Source organism: Gadus chalcogrammus, chromosome 19 (assembly GCF_026213295.1).
Source record: "Gadus chalcogrammus isolate NIFS_2021 chromosome 19, NIFS_Gcha_1.0, whole genome shotgun sequence".
Taxonomy (NCBI): Eukaryota; Metazoa; Chordata; class Actinopteri; order Gadiformes; family Gadidae; genus Gadus; species Gadus chalcogrammus.
In genome coordinates, this window is record NC_079430.1 from 18,620,224 (window position 1) to 18,639,144 (window position 18,921).

An 18,921-nucleotide genomic window follows, 5' to 3' on the forward strand; every position below is an offset into this window, starting at 1 on the left:
AAGGTAATCTACCAAATGATCAACCAGTATTTTTGGTAATAAATACAATGTTCATGGTCATTTTAATTGATCTGAAAAAATGTATAGTTACTTCAATAGCTTTAGTTACTAATGCTTCATGGTATGGCTTCTTTTGATAATTGGGTTATGGATGAGTCCCAAAACACCACATTATCAGTGGGCTGGGTGCCTCAAAAAGATTAACAAAGTCCATAAGAGAGGGACCCCTGGTGTAGAGAATGAGTACGCTGTCACTGGGAACTTGTCTCTGGACAGCTGCGGCTCTTGTAAGCCGAGGGAAACTTTCCAAGACACACAAACAGGATTATAATGGGATTTATGAGTGTGATAAGGTTGACCTCATATTCTCTATCTCTTTCTCTGTCTATCGGTCTGTCTGTTACACTCTCTCCCCTTATGTTAGTCTCTCTCGCTCTCTCTCTCTCTCTCGCTCTCTCTCTCTCTCTCTCTCTCTCTCACTCATCACTCATCACTCATCACTCTCCCATTGGCTGATGTGACGCCCCCCCCCCCCCACACACACACCACCACCATGATATATATTCTGGATCTCCCCATCTGGGACCCAACCTTTTGGGCTTGGTCCTGCTCCAGGGTAACTAATCCTCTGTCTAGAATATCCTATCAGGGAAGGGACCCAGTGATCCCTCTTCCTGGTGGCTTTAGTCCTCCTACCCGATGGGTTCCTGTTTAGTTTCTGTTAACTACTGTTTGGTTTTCGTTAGAAGTTTTCTTCTGTTGCTCGGGAAGTTACAGGCAAGTTAGTATGAGGATCCCAAACAAAGCCGCTATTGTGTAACGCATTTTATTCACTTTATTTACTGACTTATTCACATGCACTTTATCGTGCCATTTCACATATGCTTTACCTGTATAGAACTGAATAAAACAAACCCTTTAAGATTTCTCTGTAAGGAGGAGTGTACTATACCCTATTGAATTACCTGTGCAACGGATTCGACTGCAACATGTGATGATTACCGTTGTATACATTTAGCTAATACAGTCTGCCTATTTATGAGTGTACAATTCAACCACATATATACATTATTACAAGAATGTAGTCCTTTATAAAAAACAGCCAATATAGTCCAAAACATTAGTTTGACACAAAATAAAATCAAGTAAAAATTCTAAATGGGCGTCAGAGAAAATACATTGTTGAAGTGTATTAATAATATTCCAGTGAAGAAATCCAGTATCATTTTTTAATCAATAATAGAGAGATGTTCTCCTTGTCGATTGCAGTGACTTGGTGTTTTATCCTTCATGGTTACCTGTACTTTACGCGTTCTTGTATTCAAAAAGTCATATATCCGTATCCATCTTCTTCAATCGATTATAGAAGATCTTTGTGGCACTTGCACCTGGAAATTCAAGCACAGGGCTTATTATGAAGCAAGAAGGAAAAAACACAATAATACATATAAAACTACAACTTGTGTAGCATCTTATCCTAGCTATCTTTGTTGGATACCGTGAATGAGTTAACCTGACAACTGTTAGTGTTTGACACTTGGTTCTATGAACATCCTTACTGTACCGACAGAGATATATTGAAAATCGCTTTGGATTATACCCTAAATGCCCTAAATGTAAATGTTACAAAACAAAATAAATAACATGTTAGGGTTATCTTGCTTGAACCTGGCCCACTAGAAAGATGCTAGATTTTAGAAACCCAAGGCCCTGGCCAACAACTGGAGTGGTTTGCCACCAGCACGGTTGGCGACGGGCTGTTTTGTGTTGTGGTAACGAGCAGGCTCTTTCTTTATCAAAGCTTTCGTGAGGCGTGCCTATTAATAGACGTTTAGAGGGTCTGGAATTTCACAGCTCTGCGACCCTGCTGTGCGAGGTCACCGTTGATTTTTCCACTGTCTCGTTAGAACAAGCGTATTGCTAAAGCATTAGGCCGGCTAATGTTTCTTGTCAAACTGTAAAAACCTTACAGAGAAAAAAATAAACATGTATTATAACCGTCACCGATTACTCCTCCTGATTAATTATTATGTTTTTAAGAATAATAACAGGCTGTCACATAAAATTACTTGGTCTTTAATGAGTTGTTTTTTCTTTTTTTCCCTTCATTGTGTCGGTGTTCGTCAGCTGTCTTTGTGTTTGTGAATCTGTCTCCTCTTCTGGTCGACTGGCCTGCTGAGAATTGCATTTTTGAAATTGGGGCTCTCCCTCACCCTTACCCTCCCTCTTATTTATTTTTCTATCTATCTCGTTCTCTTCTTCCCGCGCTACCGCGTTGGGTGGTGAGGCTCGTCTCTTTTGCCTGTTTCTGCGGTTTCTACGGTGATTAACGAGCAAACCACAGCGATTGGCTCAGACATCACAGGCCTTTTGTCGTCGGGGGAAAAAACAACCAAACCTCTGCCTATGCAGAAGAATGTGTCGCAATTAAAGCAGGCCAACGGTCGAGAGGAGTTCAGGTATTTGCACTGATTCTGCACGGAGAATTACAGTTAAATGTGTTTTAGTGCAAATGGCTAGCCTTTGTATCACACCTGGTGTGCTATTCACATTGTCAGATGACTTATGTACCTGTGTTTGTATATGTCTTAGCTTAGGTAAGTGTTTTACATCATTGTCTCCTCTCTTATCCCCCACTGAAGACGTTGTGTCAGGGTCAATCGTCTACGTCCATTATCACCTTTCAACCATAACATCACAGAAAAGAGAGAATCCTCCTGAGACTCTGGCGGTCTCCTGTAGGTCCGAAAAGCCACAGCGACAGCGGACCCTCGCGCTAAAGTGGACCATCAGGGTACTCGTTCACTCTGACCTGAAACTAACCGGGTCGGTGGCCAATTAATTAATGTAGGCCACAGCTCAAAAGAGAATTTGGCACTTGGCAAGTTGTCCTGTGGTCCCCATCCTACCCCAGCCCCATGACCTCCACAAACCCCATGAACCCCTCCCCTCTCTGGCCTTGTTTGTGTAATAACGACCACCTGTGTTGAATGTTGATCCTGGTCAATTGTGTCTGTGTTACTTAATTTCCCCGCTGTACTTCCTGTCACTAGCTCTTTCCCCGCCCCTTTCTATACCACGTTACTTCCTGTCTCTAGCTCCGCCCTCTCCACTACAACTTCAGTCTGTGGCTCCGTGGAGTCTCTCTCTCTCTCTCTCTCTCTCTCTCTCTCTCTCTCTCTCTCTCTCTCTCTCTCTCTCTCTCTCTCTCTCTCTCTTCCCCCCCCCCCACTCTCCACCATGCTGCCTCACCCGCTTCAGGCTCCTCAGGTTGCTGCAGCGGATGGACTCCATCAGCTGGTCGTGGGCCGACCTCAGGGGCGTGGAGGGCCGGCTGCCGCCCCCCTCCTCCCGCCGCTCCGAGCCCACGGGCCGCAGGGCGTTCTTCAGCTCCTTCAGGATGCTCCCCGTCTCCCCCGTCGTCGCCCCCCCCTTCTTCTCCTTGCTCTTCTTCCCTTTCTTCCTCTTCCCCTCCCCCCTCTGCTTCCTCACCTCCCCCCCGCTCCCCCCCTCCTCGTGCGCCCGTATCACCGCGGCGATCATCCTGGTGGGCTTGGCCGTCTTCTTCGTCTGAGGTAGTGGGGGAGGAGGGGGGGGAGGAGGCGGCGGGGGAGGAGGGGGAGGCGGCGGCGGGGGGGGAGGCGGAGGCTGGACTTTGGGCGCCGCGTTGCCGATGTTCCGGGGGAGTTTGGGTGAGGACCAGGGGGAGAACAGGGGAGAGGAGATGCCCGTGCTTTTCTGCAGCGACGGAGAGAAGAGAGCGTTAGTATTGTATTGATGCAGTGGCTAGAATGTTTGATCCCAAGCCGAAAGGTGGTGAGTTCGATCCCCAGTGTCCACAGCCTAACCTGGAGGAAGATTCCTAACCCCTACCTGGTCCTTAAGGACATGTCTCTGTTTAGCGCGGGTCGCTTGGGATAAAAGTGATTCCACAAAATAAATGGAAGTTTCAATGGACTTTTCTATAGTTTAGAGGCCAAGGGATAATCGACTTCCAGCCGAAAGGTACTGCTATTGATTCCCAGTGTCTGCGGCTGACCTGAATGCATCCTATCGGAATTCACTGTACTTCGATATGAGGTAGAGTTTAGGGCATCTTGCTCAAGGATGCTTCCATTAGATGGCTTCGGACATTACAGTTCAAACGCAGTACCCTTTGAACTGGGAGTTTAACACCTTAACCAAAACCGTTTTCCCTTCTCATACCAGTGCAGTGGTGCGAGGGTTAACGGCCCCCTCTGTCGCCCCCTGCTGGTTCTTCTGGTTCTGCTCCCTCTGCTCCTGCAGCCTCTTCTGTCTCTGCCGGTCCTGGTTCCGGGTCAGAATCCCCGTCATGCTCATCCGGGGCCCGGGGAGGTTAAACTGGTAGCCCAGTTTGATCAGCGTGTGGTTCTCCCTCAGGATCTTCACCATCTCCATCTCCACCTGAAAGAGGTGGAAAAAGTGGATGGGTGGGTTGGTGAGACTGGTGTTTAAAAGGGGGGGCTGAGATTGAGAGAGTGGGGGTAATATTGCATGGAATATCTATTTTAGATCCAGTTTCTAGTTTAGTTTCAGTATCTACTCGTTTGTCTAATAGAAGAGCAAGGAAGGAAAGGTCAAAATACATATTGCCACTTTCACTCCATTTCTGGTGTCATCAGAGGATCCCTATTTTACCAGGGTTAAGGTTAGGAAGGTGATCAGTTGATCATCGGAAGCCATTTGAGAATAGACACACATCTGGCATCATCCTGAAGTGTCCTCCCGTGGTCCCACCCAATCAAGAACCCTCAGTCCCCCTCCCTGGTGTACTGCACCAATCGGTAGGCTCGATTACGATGAACGGTAAAATGGTAAAATCAGTGGAGGGCGCTTTAAATAGCTGCAGTACGCATCCCAGGGAATCGTTCCACAACACCCGCGTCCATCCACCCCCCCATCCCCCTCTGTCCCACCACCCACCTGTCCTCCACACATGTGCCTCTGGTTGTGGAAGCGCAGCTGGGTCAGGGTGTGGTTGTGCGGGAGGGCTTGGACCAGCGCCATCACGCCCTTGCCGCTGACGTAGTTGGACTCGACGTTGAGGCTGACGATGGACGAGTTCTCGGCCAGCATCTTGGCGATGGCCAGGGCCACGGCGTCGTCCGCCCGCGTGTTGGCCAGGCTGAAGGTCTGCACGTGGCCGTTGGACCGCAGGGCCTCGGCGAAGCGGATCAGGTTCTCCTGAGGGACAAAGTGGGGAGCTTCACGCTGATGGTTGGAGGCCCCTGGCTTCTGGATACATGGTTATATGTGTCAGCGTGGTTGCTAGTGGTTATGGTGTCGGACTCCTAACCCATTGTGACTGGGTTTGGACCATAGTGTGACTGCAGTCTACCTGTAGACCTCCTTGAGAAGCACTTCTTTGTGTGTTGGAAAAGCGTCAAAGGCTACCTGATGAGATCCTAAATAGTCGAATGTGGAGCACCATAGGCTGGTTTGTAACTGGAGCCAATTTTATGTGACCTGTGATTTGTTTGAGTGGCGCATCTTAATACATGAATATGAGTGCTGCAAATGAGGCTAATTACTGTCCTAATCTGTCTTCCTCATAAGGCCCATGTCCTATGCTGTGTGAGGCCAAGTTGTTACTTCTGTTATTTGATTGTTTGTTGCCCAGCTGTTACACTCGCATGCTAGGAGGCAAATACCAAACAACGGAGGCCATTTGAATCAGCCGACACTGAGGTACACCTCAAACAAGAACTTAATGAAGCATTAATTACAGAGGAGATGTTAAGTCAACACAGTGGAACCCACACCTGTTATGCTACAAAGTTCAACAGCCACCGGACAATCAGCATATGGTCTCTGCCCTCACAGGCTTTACCTTGGAGATGTCATCGATGTTGTTGAGGTTGACCTCTGTTAGTTCCGGGTCGTCGCTTAGGATACGTTCCAGAACGTCGTCGACGATGGTGGGGTTCCCAGTGGCGTTGCAGTCCGCTGCTGGAGGGGGCGGAGTCACACGAATAGGCTCCACCCTCTGAGGTTTTAAGAGCTTAGGAGTGTCTTCCTGTGTGGAAAGAGCTGAGTCAGCTCTTTCCACAGAGAAACTGGAGCCGACCCCAGAACACTTTGGCTGTTCTGGTTTTGTTTTAGTCTCTTCCTCCTCCTCCTCTTCGTCCTCCTCTGTCTCAGCCTCCTCTTCTTCTCCCTCCTCCTCCTCCTCTTCTTCTGTCTCCAACTCCTCTTCCTCCTCACTCTCTTTATCCTCTTCATCCTTGTTTTCATCTTCTTCCTCGTCTTCCTCCCTTTCATTCATCGATTTCTTTATTTCTTTCTCTGTGACGTCGTCTTTTTCGTCCTCTGCCTCGCTGCTGTTTTCCGTCACGCATTCCGTTTCCTGTTCCCCATCCTGTGATTGGTTGATTTAAAAGTTGAAATTAATTTATATTATTTTTAAGACACAAACGCAAACAAAGGTTTAAAAAATGTCTATGCTCTTGCATACTTGAACATATTGTTTAATAGTACTAATAGTAAGTAGCACTTAAAAGCGTTACTTAATAATAGTACTTAACAGTATTATTAAAGCAGATGTAGGTAAGAATGGAGAGTTAGGTTTAGGACAGCAGAAAAGAGCGGACTAATGAGTGTTTCTATTGAGCACTTGTGATTGGCAGGCAAAATGGATTATCCTAACCAATCGGGGAAGAGATGCCTTGATTAGTCAGAAATTAGTCTTAAATCTAACTTGGCTCATACAGAGGCAGGCGCAGTCAACTCAAAACATATTCTCAATATTCTCTCAAATCATTTCACTCACTAACGGCGTCTCCAAACAATTTCCCCTTAAATAATAGCATTTTAATCTGACATACAGCACCTTTAAATTCAACATTAACAACAACCCTGCAAAAAAGTAACTCCGAACCTACCATTTTAGGACGGCCGCCGCTGATCTCATCCTCCATCAGTTTCTGCGTCTCGCACTCCCAGTACTTCATGAGGGCGTCCCTGCTGAAGGTCCCCGTGGGGGTCTTGTCCGTCTGGTCCCTCTGTCTCAGCCCGGTGGGTACGTTGGCGTCCGGGTCGATGTCCGTCAGCTCCTTCTCCAGCTCGGCCAGCTCCTCCGGGCTGAGGGAGGCCAGGAGCTCGTCCTCGTCCACGTCTTCGTACTTGCTGAGCTCCCGCCGGTAGCCGAAGAAGCTCATGGCTAAAACGTAGTCAACCGTCGATCCCAACAGTTTTTTTAAGAGGGTTGAGTCGCTCTCAACCTCTCAAAACGTTTTCCCCCCCCCCGATTCAAAAACTTCCAACAAGCCCGAAGGACTTCCGAATGTATTCTCAACACCTTTTTAAAAAAAGTTCCAGAAACGTTTAGTGTTTTTCCCCAGAAAACACTCCAGGGTCACCAAGTAAGTCCAGGGTGATTTTTGGGCTTCAAAGAAGTCAGCGGTCTGGCAAAGACGCCCTCATACCCAGCGGATCCGTCCAGACCCTTTGTCTCAGTCACTAGCTCTTGGATCAGGGGCCCGGGGTCTGATAACAGCGAGTCTATCCCCCTTGGTCCAAACTAGATCGACTCCTGTCAGCTGAATCAACATAGGTCTGACTTGGGTTGCTGGTCGCTTGTAGATATGGATAAGTGTGTGTATGTGTGTCCGTCTTCCCCTCTTCTAATCTCTCCAGCTGCTGTTAGGGCCTTAAGAGAGGGGCCGGGGCAGGGGCAGGGGGGCTGAGGGGGGAGAGGGGATAGGGTTGGGTTGTGCCCCCAGACCCCCCCCCAACACCCTTCATGATGCATCGTCTGTTTTAGGACGCGCTGCACTGAGAGACATGGCTACTAAAAGATTGTGAGCTCAGAGTGTGTGGAGGACGTAGCAGCTGGTCACCTGCCGGACGGCTTTGTTCATGTCCAAAATAAGAGCGCGTCGACAAAATAAGAGCGCGGTCGACAAAATAAGAGCATCGTGGACAGATGCACGCAGCAAGAAGCACACATAGGTGACACGGAGGTCTAGACTCTAGCTAGTTCATAATGCCTTTTGAAAGGTAATCACCAGATCTCAAGAACATCTTAAAGTCGTCTATTTATTTTGCATGTCAGATTGGAGTTATTGGTTATAATGCATTTAATGCATAGATGGATTATTCTCTTATCGTGAGAACCGTATGTATTGTACAACAACACAAAAAGCAATACCAACTCCAAACACCAATGTTGTTTCTTTATGATATATTTATTCCTTATTCCTTTGTTAATCATTTATTCATTACAAAATAACAATAAAAAATAAGTGCTATCAGAATCACCTTCATCCAATGGTTATCAAATTCACAGCTTTTTAATCATTATTCTAGATATTATCAACAGAACAATGAACGATATTGGTATTATCCCCCCCCCCCATAAAATCTAACAAAATAAATGAATCTGCGCTAAATAGCCACTAAACTTTGCAGCAACACATTTTTTGTCACAGCTTGAGACAAAATATTCATAGATGGCCAAAATGAAAAGAGATACATCGAACGTCACATTTTTTGAGAATCTATTACCTTTGGCTTACAGAACGAGGGCATGTATTGTTTGTCCAGAGGGAGGTTATGCAGTTGTATTATCAATCCTAACTATTAATAGGCTCCATTCGGTCATTCGTTCCTTTGACATATCCCCACCATCAGTACCCACAAACACATTCTGATGATCGCTGATTGGTCAGGTGCTCTCTGTGTAGGTCAGGTAGGTCTTCAGCCGAGGGGGGAAGGGCACGCTTGCCATGGCAACGGGGTTGTTGAGGGTCCTGAGGCTCATGTGACCTCTGATGACCAATCGGCAGAGGTGTTGGAGAGGCCTTGGCTGTTCTATGGACCCACATAATGGATGGTGAAGATGTACATTGAGTGTACTTGGGTGTAGGTCAAAGGTCAGTCCCAGGTAAAGATATCTTAAATAGCTCCTATTTTACCAGCAGCCCCTATAGTGTGGACTGTACCAACTATGGGGGCCGGATCAATCCATCATACATCTGGCTGGACACTCGCATGTGACATTTTGAAATGGCTTGTAATGGGTATTAGACTCCCAGCAGAAAGGTACTGGGTTCTAAACCCATGTCCGCAGACTACCTGTAGCTTTGGATACAAGTGCAATGATTTATATCAACTACCAACTCAACTGAAATAAACTGCTTTACCCAGAATGCTGCAGATCTCTGGCCACTCGGGCGTGGTCTCCAGGATGGTCTGGAGGTTGGGGCAGAGGCGGACGTAGCTGACGTAGTCCAGGAGCATCCTGACCACACCGCCCACCAGGTGAACCAGCCACGACACCGACACAAACTCACAGAACTGAGAGAGAGAGAGAAATGTGTTTAATTTAAAGAAAGGGAAGAAAGAAACAATCAAATGCTAGTAGTTTAACTGTATTATTGTTTACAGAGAAAGGAGCTAAGAGACTTGCTTTGTAGTAAAATGGTAATGGTAGGTCTGCTGTAAAGTAGTAGTAGTTTATTAGCAGCATTTTTACAGCAGTAGTGGGTTTAAGGTATATTATAAGTAGGAGTGCAGTAGTTCCTACAGTAACAGTAGTGGGTTTACTGTATAGAGTCAGTAGGAGTGTAGTTCTTACAGTGACAGTATTAGGTTTACTGTATAGTATCAGTAGGAGTGTATTATTTCTTACAGTGATAGTAGTGGGTTTACTGTATATTATCAGTAGGAGTGCAGTAGTTCCTACAGTAACAGTAGTGGGTTTACTGTATAGAGTCAGTAGGAGTGTAGGAGTTCTTACAGTGACAGTAGTGGCATTGCGGTATGCTGCATACGCCTGGTTATGAACGTTGATCCAGGAGCTGTCAAGTTCGTCGCTGTCGTCATGGTTACACTCAAAACACCTACCAGAGAGATTATGGTTTCAGATTTAATTAGAAAATCTTCCTTCCGATTCGGGGTATATCTGAAGCTAATTTAGTGAGACATTGAACAAGATGGATTCTGCCTTTGATTCCCCGGGCATCCGCAGTCTATCTTTAGGCCTCCCTGAGCAAGACACCTTAACCCCACCTGCTCCTTAAAGGGGATCTATTATGCTTTTTGACTTTTATGACCTATAAACGTTGTTATAATGATTGATAGTATTACCAGTAGTATTAACAGTTCATACCAGTATGAACTGGTAATGGTGGCCCGCCCCATCAGTAATCCTCGGTTTTTGATTTGTCAGTCGAGCCTACTTGGTGGCCCCGCCCCATCAGTGATCCCCGGTGTTTGATTGGTCGGTTGGGCCTACTTGGTGGTCCCGCCCCATCAGTGATCTCCAGTTTTTGATTGGTGGGTTGGGCGTACTTGTGGGCGTGGTACCCGTGGTCGAGCAGCAGGCGCAGCATGGCGGCGTCCTTCAGGCAGTACTGCAGGGCGGTGGGGAACGACGTGTCGTTGATGACCCGGAAGTAGCAGTTGACCTCGGCGCCGTGAGACAGCAGCAGGCGCACCATCTCATGCCTGGAGCCACGCCCCCCGGTGGAGGTCAGAGGTAAGACACACGGAAACGTTTGTCACTTATTTTTCCTTGCCATGCTGTTGCATACGTCAGATGTAGTATTTTTGATGGTAATCAGAATATAACTTAGGATATCTAGGAATCACTTACCAATATCTAGGAATCACTTCTGAAGTGAGACGGTTTACAATGGATTAGATTAGATTAGATTAGATTTGACTGGATTAGAGTTGATTTCTGATGGTTTGGTGGTTTAACATCTATACATGTTCAGCTTTCTTATTTTTCATCTATGTTTTCTTCACTTGACTAGATGATTAGATACGTTTGGGTCCGATTGGACCAGACTAGCCTGGATTATATTGATAGGGATTCAATTGCGGTAGATTATGAGATTATTTTACATGTTCAGCTTTCTTATTTCTCCTCTACGTTCTTTCGACATGATCAGACGAGATTAAATGACATTGGATTGGTTCATATTAGGTTTGGTTTGTTCTAGACTAGACCAGATTAGATTAGCAGGGCTTCAACTGGACTACATTATATGAGCTGATATTATACTGGAGGAGCACCTCTCTGCTCGTACGGCCACCAGGAGGCAGCGCAGGTAGTCCAGGTCGGTGCGGGCCCCGGCCTTCAGTAGCATCTCGGTGCAGGTCAGGTCCCCGTTGGACACGGCAAAGTACAGCGAGCTCCTCCGCAGGTCCCCGTAGTTCTCTACAACCCCCTTTCATACGTCAGTATCATGTCGTCAGCATATAACGACACCTTTCGATAGCGCCGCTACGATGTTCTACTGGGAGGATGTTGAGCTGATGAAATCGAATGATCGTTACTAGCATCCAAGCCTTAAATGACTCATATTACGAAATGATAAATGAAGGAAATGCTGATAATAATATTGCCATGACTACTTTCAACAATACTACTATACTACTGGATATGAAGTAGGGCACTATATAGGAAACCAGATTTGTGCACTCCCATTTCGGACAACCCACCCCTAAACAGTGCTCTAAATAGGGCACGAGTTGACCAATCCTATTCAAGCTCGGTCACCATGCTGGAGCACATTAGGCACTCGAAATGGTTGACCTGAGGAATTTGTTTAAGGGTGACATATTATACCACCAGGTGTGAGTTTGATTAGCCCTTGCAAGCCATTTTGAAGCCGTTCTTCTAACATCACAAGTCGGCATGTCCACCTAGATGTACGTTTGCTATAGTCCACTGGGTAGGCTGGTAGACTGATCTACCCAGCACACATCTAGGTGGACGCGCCTGACGGCTAATCACACTCGCGCCGGGAGGTATAATATGTCACCTTTAATTGAATAGCTAGGAATTTCTAGTTGCCAGGCCAGGAGGAGCAATATAGGTGGATTGGTGGGGATTGGCCCGTGGGCTGACCGGATATGTGGGTGGCCAGCAGGGCGTTGACATCGAACCCCCTCTGGATGAGGAGCTCCAGGCAGAAGAGGTGACCCCCGTCGGCCGCCGAGTGCACCGGGCTCTGACCCGACAGACGAATGGCCCTCTTTGTGGTGATGGGGACCAGGCACCTCAGAGCTCTGGGGGGGAGGGAGGGAGGGAGGGAGGGGGAGGAGGGAGGGAGGGAAGGAAGAGGGGGAGAGGGAGAGGAGGGAGGGGAAGGGAGGAAGGGAGGGAGGGAGGGAGGGAAGGAAGAGGGGGAGAGGGGGAGGAGGGAGGGGAAGGGAGGGAGGGAGGGAGGGAGGGAGGGAAGAAAGAAAGAGGGGGAGAGGAGGGAGGGGAGGGTGGAGAGGAGTGGGGAGGGAGAAGGGAGGTAGGGAGGGAAAGAGAGGGGGGTAATTGGAAATCATCGAAAAATGTTGGAAACAATTCAAAAAGATTGGTGCATATGGAGCAATAAGGAAAAATGATTATAACAACAATAGACAGTGAAAGAGCCAGTGACAGGATGAAAGAAAATAATGACAAAAATAATTATAGAGGGAGAGGGAGGGATACAGAGAGAGAGACACACACAGCCAGACAGAGGGAGAAAGGACGAGTGTTTGGTAATTGGAATTAACGAGGGAGGAGAGAAAGCAAGAAAAAAAAAAAGTTCAGTTTAACATTGACCAGAGACGTTCCCTCCAGTCGAAATCACTCCGGTAGAATGTGAACTCTATCAGAGGATCCATTAATGTCTCTCTAAGCAGAAGAGCATACAAATCAATGCTCTAACACACAAGCAAACATACAAGTCCTTCTTACAAGAAGTGTCCTTCATAAGCAGCTCTGTGTATAGGTAGCTGGCAGGCATAGCTTGCTATGTTAGGGTTAGCTCCGTTCTGCAGGAGCAGCTCTATGCAGTCCAGGTTCCCCGATCCAGCCGCATCATACAGGACACTGTCTCCGTTACTGGCCTGAGCATTAACATCGCCACCTGGTGGTGAAACGGTCAAACAGCACTGCATTAACATCAGCTGTTATGGGTATTTTGCATTTCGTTGGTCATTCTTTCGAGTAATTGTATGAATATTATAATCTATTTTATGCATCCTTTGGCTACAAGTTAAAATATTTTTACTTAATTAATAGTTCAATACACATATATTATGTGGGATATGGCATGGATAAAAAATCGTAATTTCTTTCACTGCTATGCTAACTAATGTCTCCACCAGAACTTGGATACGTTATGCTTCTCTCTGACTTGGTTTCTTAAGATACATTTTACGGCCCTGTCTGAAATTGCTCCTATTCCCCAATCCCTGAATCGTTAACAATTCATAATACACCATTCCGAAAAACAAATAAGTACCGAAATAGGGGGAATTCAGAGACTTATTACTCTGCATAAATCAGTCGCCACGACGCGTAACTCATTCTTTTAACGAGCTGAATTTGAACCGCACTGAACAAAATGGCGGCTCCCCCAAAATGGTGGCATTTTAGACGTGGAAGCAGTCGGACAATGGCGCCTCAGTCCGCGGGGCTGACCGTGCTGGAGCAGTATGTCCAGGGCCTCGGTGTGGCCGTATTCGGCGGCCACGCCCATGGGCGTGACGCCGTGGCCGTCGGTGCCCGTTGTCTTGCCCCCGTGTCTCAGCAACAACATCAGGATGGCCGGACAGCCCACCTAGAGACGCCATGATGGGGAGGGGAGGGAGGGAGGGAGGGGGAGGGGAGAGAGGGAGGAAGAGAGGGAGGAAGGGAGGGATGGAAGAAAGGAGGGAGGCAGGGAGGGAGAGAGGGAGGGAGGCAGAGAGAGAGGAATGGAGGGAGGGAGGGTAGAAGGGAGAGAGGGTTTGAGTGAGGGAGGAAGGGAGGTTGGGAGGGAGAGAGGGAGGAAGGGGTGGATGGAGGGAGGAAAGAAGGAGGGAGGGAGGGAGAAAGGGGGAGGGAGGGAGGGAGGGTAGAAGGCAGAGAAAGATGGAAGGAAGGAGGGAGGGAGGGAGGGAGGAAGGGAGGGAATGATTGATGGAAGGTGGCATGGGAGAGGGAGGGGGGGAGGGAGGGAAGGAAGGAGGGGGGGGGGGGGAAGGGATGGTGGGATGAAGAGATTGATGGATGGAGGGAGGAAGGAAGGGCGAGAGGGGAGGAAAGAGAGAGGAAGGAAGGGAGACGTACGGAGTGATGGAGGGATGAAGGAAGAGGGGAAGGAGGAGGCATAAGTATCAGAGAGAAATGTACCAGAGTTGAGCCCAGTGAGGTGGTGTTGTGGTGGGGGTGAGGGGCGCTGTGCTCACCTTGGCAGCTTCATGCACGGCGGTGCAGGACTCCACCAGCGCCCCGCCCATGATGAGAGAGAGCACGACGTCGTAGCATCGCTGTCTCACCGCTGCCAAAAGTGAAAGTAAAATAGGGGCGTTGACGTATTTATTTGTCACACAATTTGAGAAACAAAAAGCAGTGAAATGGCGATTGCGACTGCAACTCCCAGCTGTGCAAAGTTTATTAATAATTGAAAAGTAAGAAGATTGGATTAAATAAACATCATTGACATGATGACATAATGGAGTGAAGCGTGAGGAAGAGGGTTTAGTCGGTTACATTTTTATAGATGTTGTTGATGTTGCTGTGTTGTGTTATTTGTGTTGTGGTTGGTTGCGTTTCATTGTGTTAAAATGTCTTTAACTATGTTGTCTTGTGTTACGACGTCTTTGAGTTGTTATCGTCGTTTTGCTGCCGTGTATTGGCTGGAGTGTGTCATGTGGTACGTGTATCTACCTATCATCAGCGGGGATTTTCTCATGCCTGTTGTGTTATTGGTTGGAGTGTGTCATGTGGTGTGTGAATCCACCTATCGCGAGCGGGGACTCGTTCCTGCTGTTGGTGCTGTGCGGAGATGCTCCGTACTGCAGCAGCAGGCCAACGTTGAGCCCCAGGCCGGCGTGTGCAGCCAGGGTCAGGGCTGTGCCACCGCACCCGGCCTGCTCCTCCAGGCTCTCCTCACTGGAGGCCATCCCTACACATACAAATGCATATGCACACACACACACACACACACACACACACACACACACACACACACACACACACACACACACACACACACACACACACACACACACACACACACAGATAATGCATATTTACACACGCCGACACACGCCGACACACATTGACATGGATAGCTGCACACACAGAGAAAACCACGCACACACACTCACACACCCACACACAGACATCAAATACTCATGCACACATTTATTCAGCCACATACACACGTACACACAAGGATTTGTATATTTATGCACGTATGCACACGCACAAATGTACGTAGCCTCACACACACACACACACACACACATAATCACTCATGAATAACCCCACAAACATAACCCCACATGCACACACACTGCACTTGTGTCTCATCTGTTTCATGAGAGTTATTAGAGAGAGAGAGAGAGAGAGAGAGAGAGAGAGAGAGAGAGGAAGCCAGAGGGCATGCTAATGATGATCAGCCTCACCTGTGGCACAGTAAATGTATTCTTTTATCATTATATAAGAGATATTCTTCACAATCTGCCTCCCACCTCTCCTCTGCCTGCGCTACTGCCTTCGGCTTCTTTTCACAGCCTTGTTGTTTGTCGGTTAATGTTAAAGTTGGTTTGTTTAGTTAGTGAAAAAAAGGCTCGGCCCAATCGCCCGTAACGCGTTTGGACCCTGATCTGGTCACAGTGTCGTTCCTCTGGTTCTGTCTGTGCTCTCTGGCTGTTTATATTGCATTCATGGGTCTTACAGTTGTCACCAGGTTACGGTTATACTACTATCAACAGTTTTCTTTGTATATTTTGTTGTTTTTTATAGGCAAGATGCGACAATGCAGTTCTATAGCCCTTGTAGAGACGGGCAACATCGGCATCCAACACATCCAGCGGGCGATATTTTGGTTCTTTGAGAATGTCTTAATGTGAAATTTGAGAAATGAGAACTGCCACACGTTTCCTCATCGTTTAGCCTGAAGCCCAGAGCCAAGAGCTCCGTGGTCTTGGAACGAACTTTTGATCCACATCGTTGAGGATCCCAAAGTGGAGAAATTACGCTATTTCATTGTTCTGAGCTGATCGTTCAGGCGGTCCTTGTTAGTAAAACAAGCAGAAATCCAAACAGACCATCTTAATCATCCTGGCAAAGAAACATTAAAACACATTGAACACACCAGCTGCCACAGAATCACCACCATCACTGACTGAATCACTATCTTTATCTTCATCATCATCCTCTACATCATGACCACCATCATCATCATCATCAGCATCATGACCCCCCCCCCCCCCACACACACACACACACACCATCATCAATCCCACCATCATCATCACCATCCTCACCACCACCATCATCAACCCCACCATCATCAAACCCACCATCATCATCATCATCATCACCACCGTCATCATCGCCAACATCGTCATTATACTCTGCATTAGCACCAGAGTCCTCTGACCTTGCAGGACGAGCTCTAGGACCCTGGGGCTGAGCTGGGAGGCTGCCCGGTGCAGGGGAAGATTCCCCTGGTCGTCCCTCTGCCTGAACCCCCAGACGCAGCCAGACAGCCTGGCCAGAGCCTCCTCGTCCCCTAAGGACAGCACAGCACAGAGGGTCAGCTTTACACAAGGGCTAAACACGTGCATATGTTCACACAGACATGCACACATGTACATACACATGTATATTATGCACATGCACTCACTCGTATGGGCACCCACGTTTAGACATCCAGGCGCTCAAATACAAACAGGAGCATCTCATACACATAGACACACACATGTACACGCACACACATGTACACACACTCACAAACACCTTCACAATAACACACATAGAAACGTCCCTGGTACAGATGTGTTTGATCAAACTAATTTAATAATAATTCCAGGATTCTTGGAACCCTACCTTGATCAATGGCGGATAATATCTTCAGAAAGTCTTCATTTTGGGGCTTGTTTCTAACAACCAACCAACAAACAACAAATGTGTGTACGGAAGAAATTGTAAGCTATGCAATGTTTATGTACAATGTAATTCACTTTGTACATTTATGTACAATGTAATTCACATCTGTCATTCATTATGGCTTTTCTTGACAATAATCACTCTTAGGGCATCATTTACAATGATGACGCTAATCTTAAAATTCAACATGAAATACTCATGTATTTAATAAACAAAACCTAAAACTATACATATATTTAAAAACACATACACAAATGAAACATCAGTTTAGACTTGCAGTTCCTTTGGGTATTTTCACGGAGGGAAGTTGTGTTACCATCTGTCATTAAAGAGAGTCTATTAAAAACCTTCTCAGGAAGTGTTACCCCTTAGAGTGGGCGTCGCCGGTCCGCCTACAGGTGTCCTGGAGGCTCTGCTGAATGGCGTACTGAAATAGCTCTTCGTCGATACCATCATGTTCAGCGTCAGCCATGTTTGGAGGAGGCCACCATGACCGTTTTATCTGCGACACAAAATGGATGACAAATTTTTGTACAATCCACTAAAAGTATTACAAGGTAAAAAGGGCGAAAAGAAAGAAATATAAAGTATAAATACTTAAAGGGGACATATACACCACCAGGTGTGAGTGTGATTAGCCTACATGCCGTTTTGAAAATCTGCCTCATATGACATCACTAGTGGGCGTGTCCACCTAGATATGTGCTGGATAGATCAGTCTACCAGCCTTCCCAGTGGACTGTAGCAAACGTTGCTCATCTATCCAGCACAGATCCAGGTGGACACGCCGACTAGTGATGTCATATGGGGCAGATTTTCAAAACGGCTTGTAAGGCTAATCATACTCACACCTGGTGGTATAATATGTACCATTTAAATACGTATGTATTCAATATTTGATTGTTTATGTTATGAAATGGTTTGAAAAGTAAGATTTACTTTGAATTTAGTTTATCTGCCGACTAAATTAAGACAACTCCAGAGACAAGTTTTCTGCGTGTTTAGTTACAGTGCACTACTGAGTCAAATTATTGTAGTAAAACAGTTTTCCACTTCTCATGTGGTTGTCTTCCAAATGTCCCCGATATTGTTAGAAACAAAGTCGTAGTTTTATTATCTTATCACTGTCTCTAAATCTATCCAAACTGGGGGAATCACAATGCAACAATATTTTCTGCATTTACACTCCCTCTCAGATACAGTCTTAACTCTCAACTTTCTTGGCTATCCTCTTTGGATTGAGATGAGAGTTTCAGTTTGTTTTCTTTTTGACCTGTCCTATCATGCCAGACTATTGCTTATAGTAATGAAACATTTTTTATTGTCAGCCTTGGTGGCAATAACTAAAATTCAGCGGAAAAGAATTGTAACAAGGTGCAATCAAAGCGCAGTAGTTAGTTTACCTCCCAATAAAAGGTGTTGTTGCTAGGTCCAATGAACACCACGTGTTAGGGTTAGAAACCCTAGTGTCAAGACCCTGAACTATGACCTTTGGTGAGCTATGGGCCGATGCAAGTACCATGCTCTTTCTCTCTCTAAAACTGCTTATACCACTACTACTACTACTACTACTACCACCGCATACCTACCATAACTATTCTACTACTGAAGCAAGTATCCTACTCCTTTCTCTGTAAAAAAAAAGACTACAGTAATACTACTACCATTCAATTCTTTCTTTCTTTACGTTTGTCAAATTCCTCTCTGTCTGTCTGTCTGTGTCTCTGTTTCACTCTGTCTCTCTCTCTCTCCCTAATACAACCTGCTTCAAAGAGATCTCCATGTTATTCACATGCCCTCTAGTACAAGTACTCCCATTCCACAGCATATGGGTTTTGCAGTTCTCCAGTGACCTGTAACCTTTTAAACAGGCTGGGACACATTTATTCAATGCAAATTTAGTCCGGTAGTAACAACGTCGCCCCAAAAGCCCACTCACCAGGTGGTGTGTGTGTGTGTGCCCGGTGCCCGTTGAATCCTTGCAGCTTGCAGCTCCTGTGTTTGTGTTTTGCCCGGTAGCC

At 46.6% G+C, this 18,921-nt stretch overlaps 2 protein-coding genes across 4 annotated transcripts; both read right to left on the bottom strand.

Annotated features, from left to right (window-relative positions):
• Nucleotides 1-694: 694 nt before the first annotated feature.
• lmod2b (leiomodin 2 (cardiac) b) lies at nt 695-7,674 on the bottom strand. The gene is made up of 6 exons (XM_056578835.1): nt 6,903-7,674; nt 5,852-6,379; nt 4,945-5,205; nt 4,207-4,425; nt 3,253-3,738; nt 695-1,388 (listed from the first exon to the last, which is right to left on the bottom strand). Exons 1-6 carry the CDS (start codon nt 7,176-7,178, stop codon nt 1,353-1,355), a joined length of 1,806 nt encoding a protein of 601 aa, XP_056434810.1. The 5' UTR covers nt 7,179-7,674; the 3' UTR covers nt 695-1,352.
• A 309-nt stretch (nt 7,675-7,983) lies between these two features.
• asb15b (ankyrin repeat and SOCS box containing 15b) lies at nt 7,984-18,921 on the bottom strand. Of its 3 annotated transcripts, none has more exons than XM_056578782.1 (14): nt 18,840-18,915; nt 17,266-17,402; nt 16,841-16,893; nt 16,392-16,523; nt 14,742-14,906; nt 14,188-14,279; nt 13,439-13,577; nt 12,710-12,881; nt 11,882-12,042; nt 11,044-11,188; nt 10,315-10,470; nt 9,761-9,863; nt 9,165-9,318; nt 7,984-8,827 (listed from the first exon to the last, which is right to left on the bottom strand). In XM_056578782.1, the coding sequence occupies exons 2-14, from the start codon at nt 17,370-17,372 to the stop codon at nt 8,649-8,651; spliced, it is 1,758 nt and encodes a 585-aa protein (XP_056434757.1). In that variant the 5' UTR covers nt 17,373-17,402; nt 18,840-18,915; the 3' UTR covers nt 7,984-8,648. The 3 variants fall into 3 exon arrangements, with proteins under 3 accessions (XP_056434757.1, XP_056434758.1, XP_056434759.1); XM_056578783.1 differs by having other exon boundaries at nt 7,984-8,832; XM_056578784.1 differs by lacking the exon at nt 16,841-16,893 and having other exon boundaries at nt 18,840-18,921.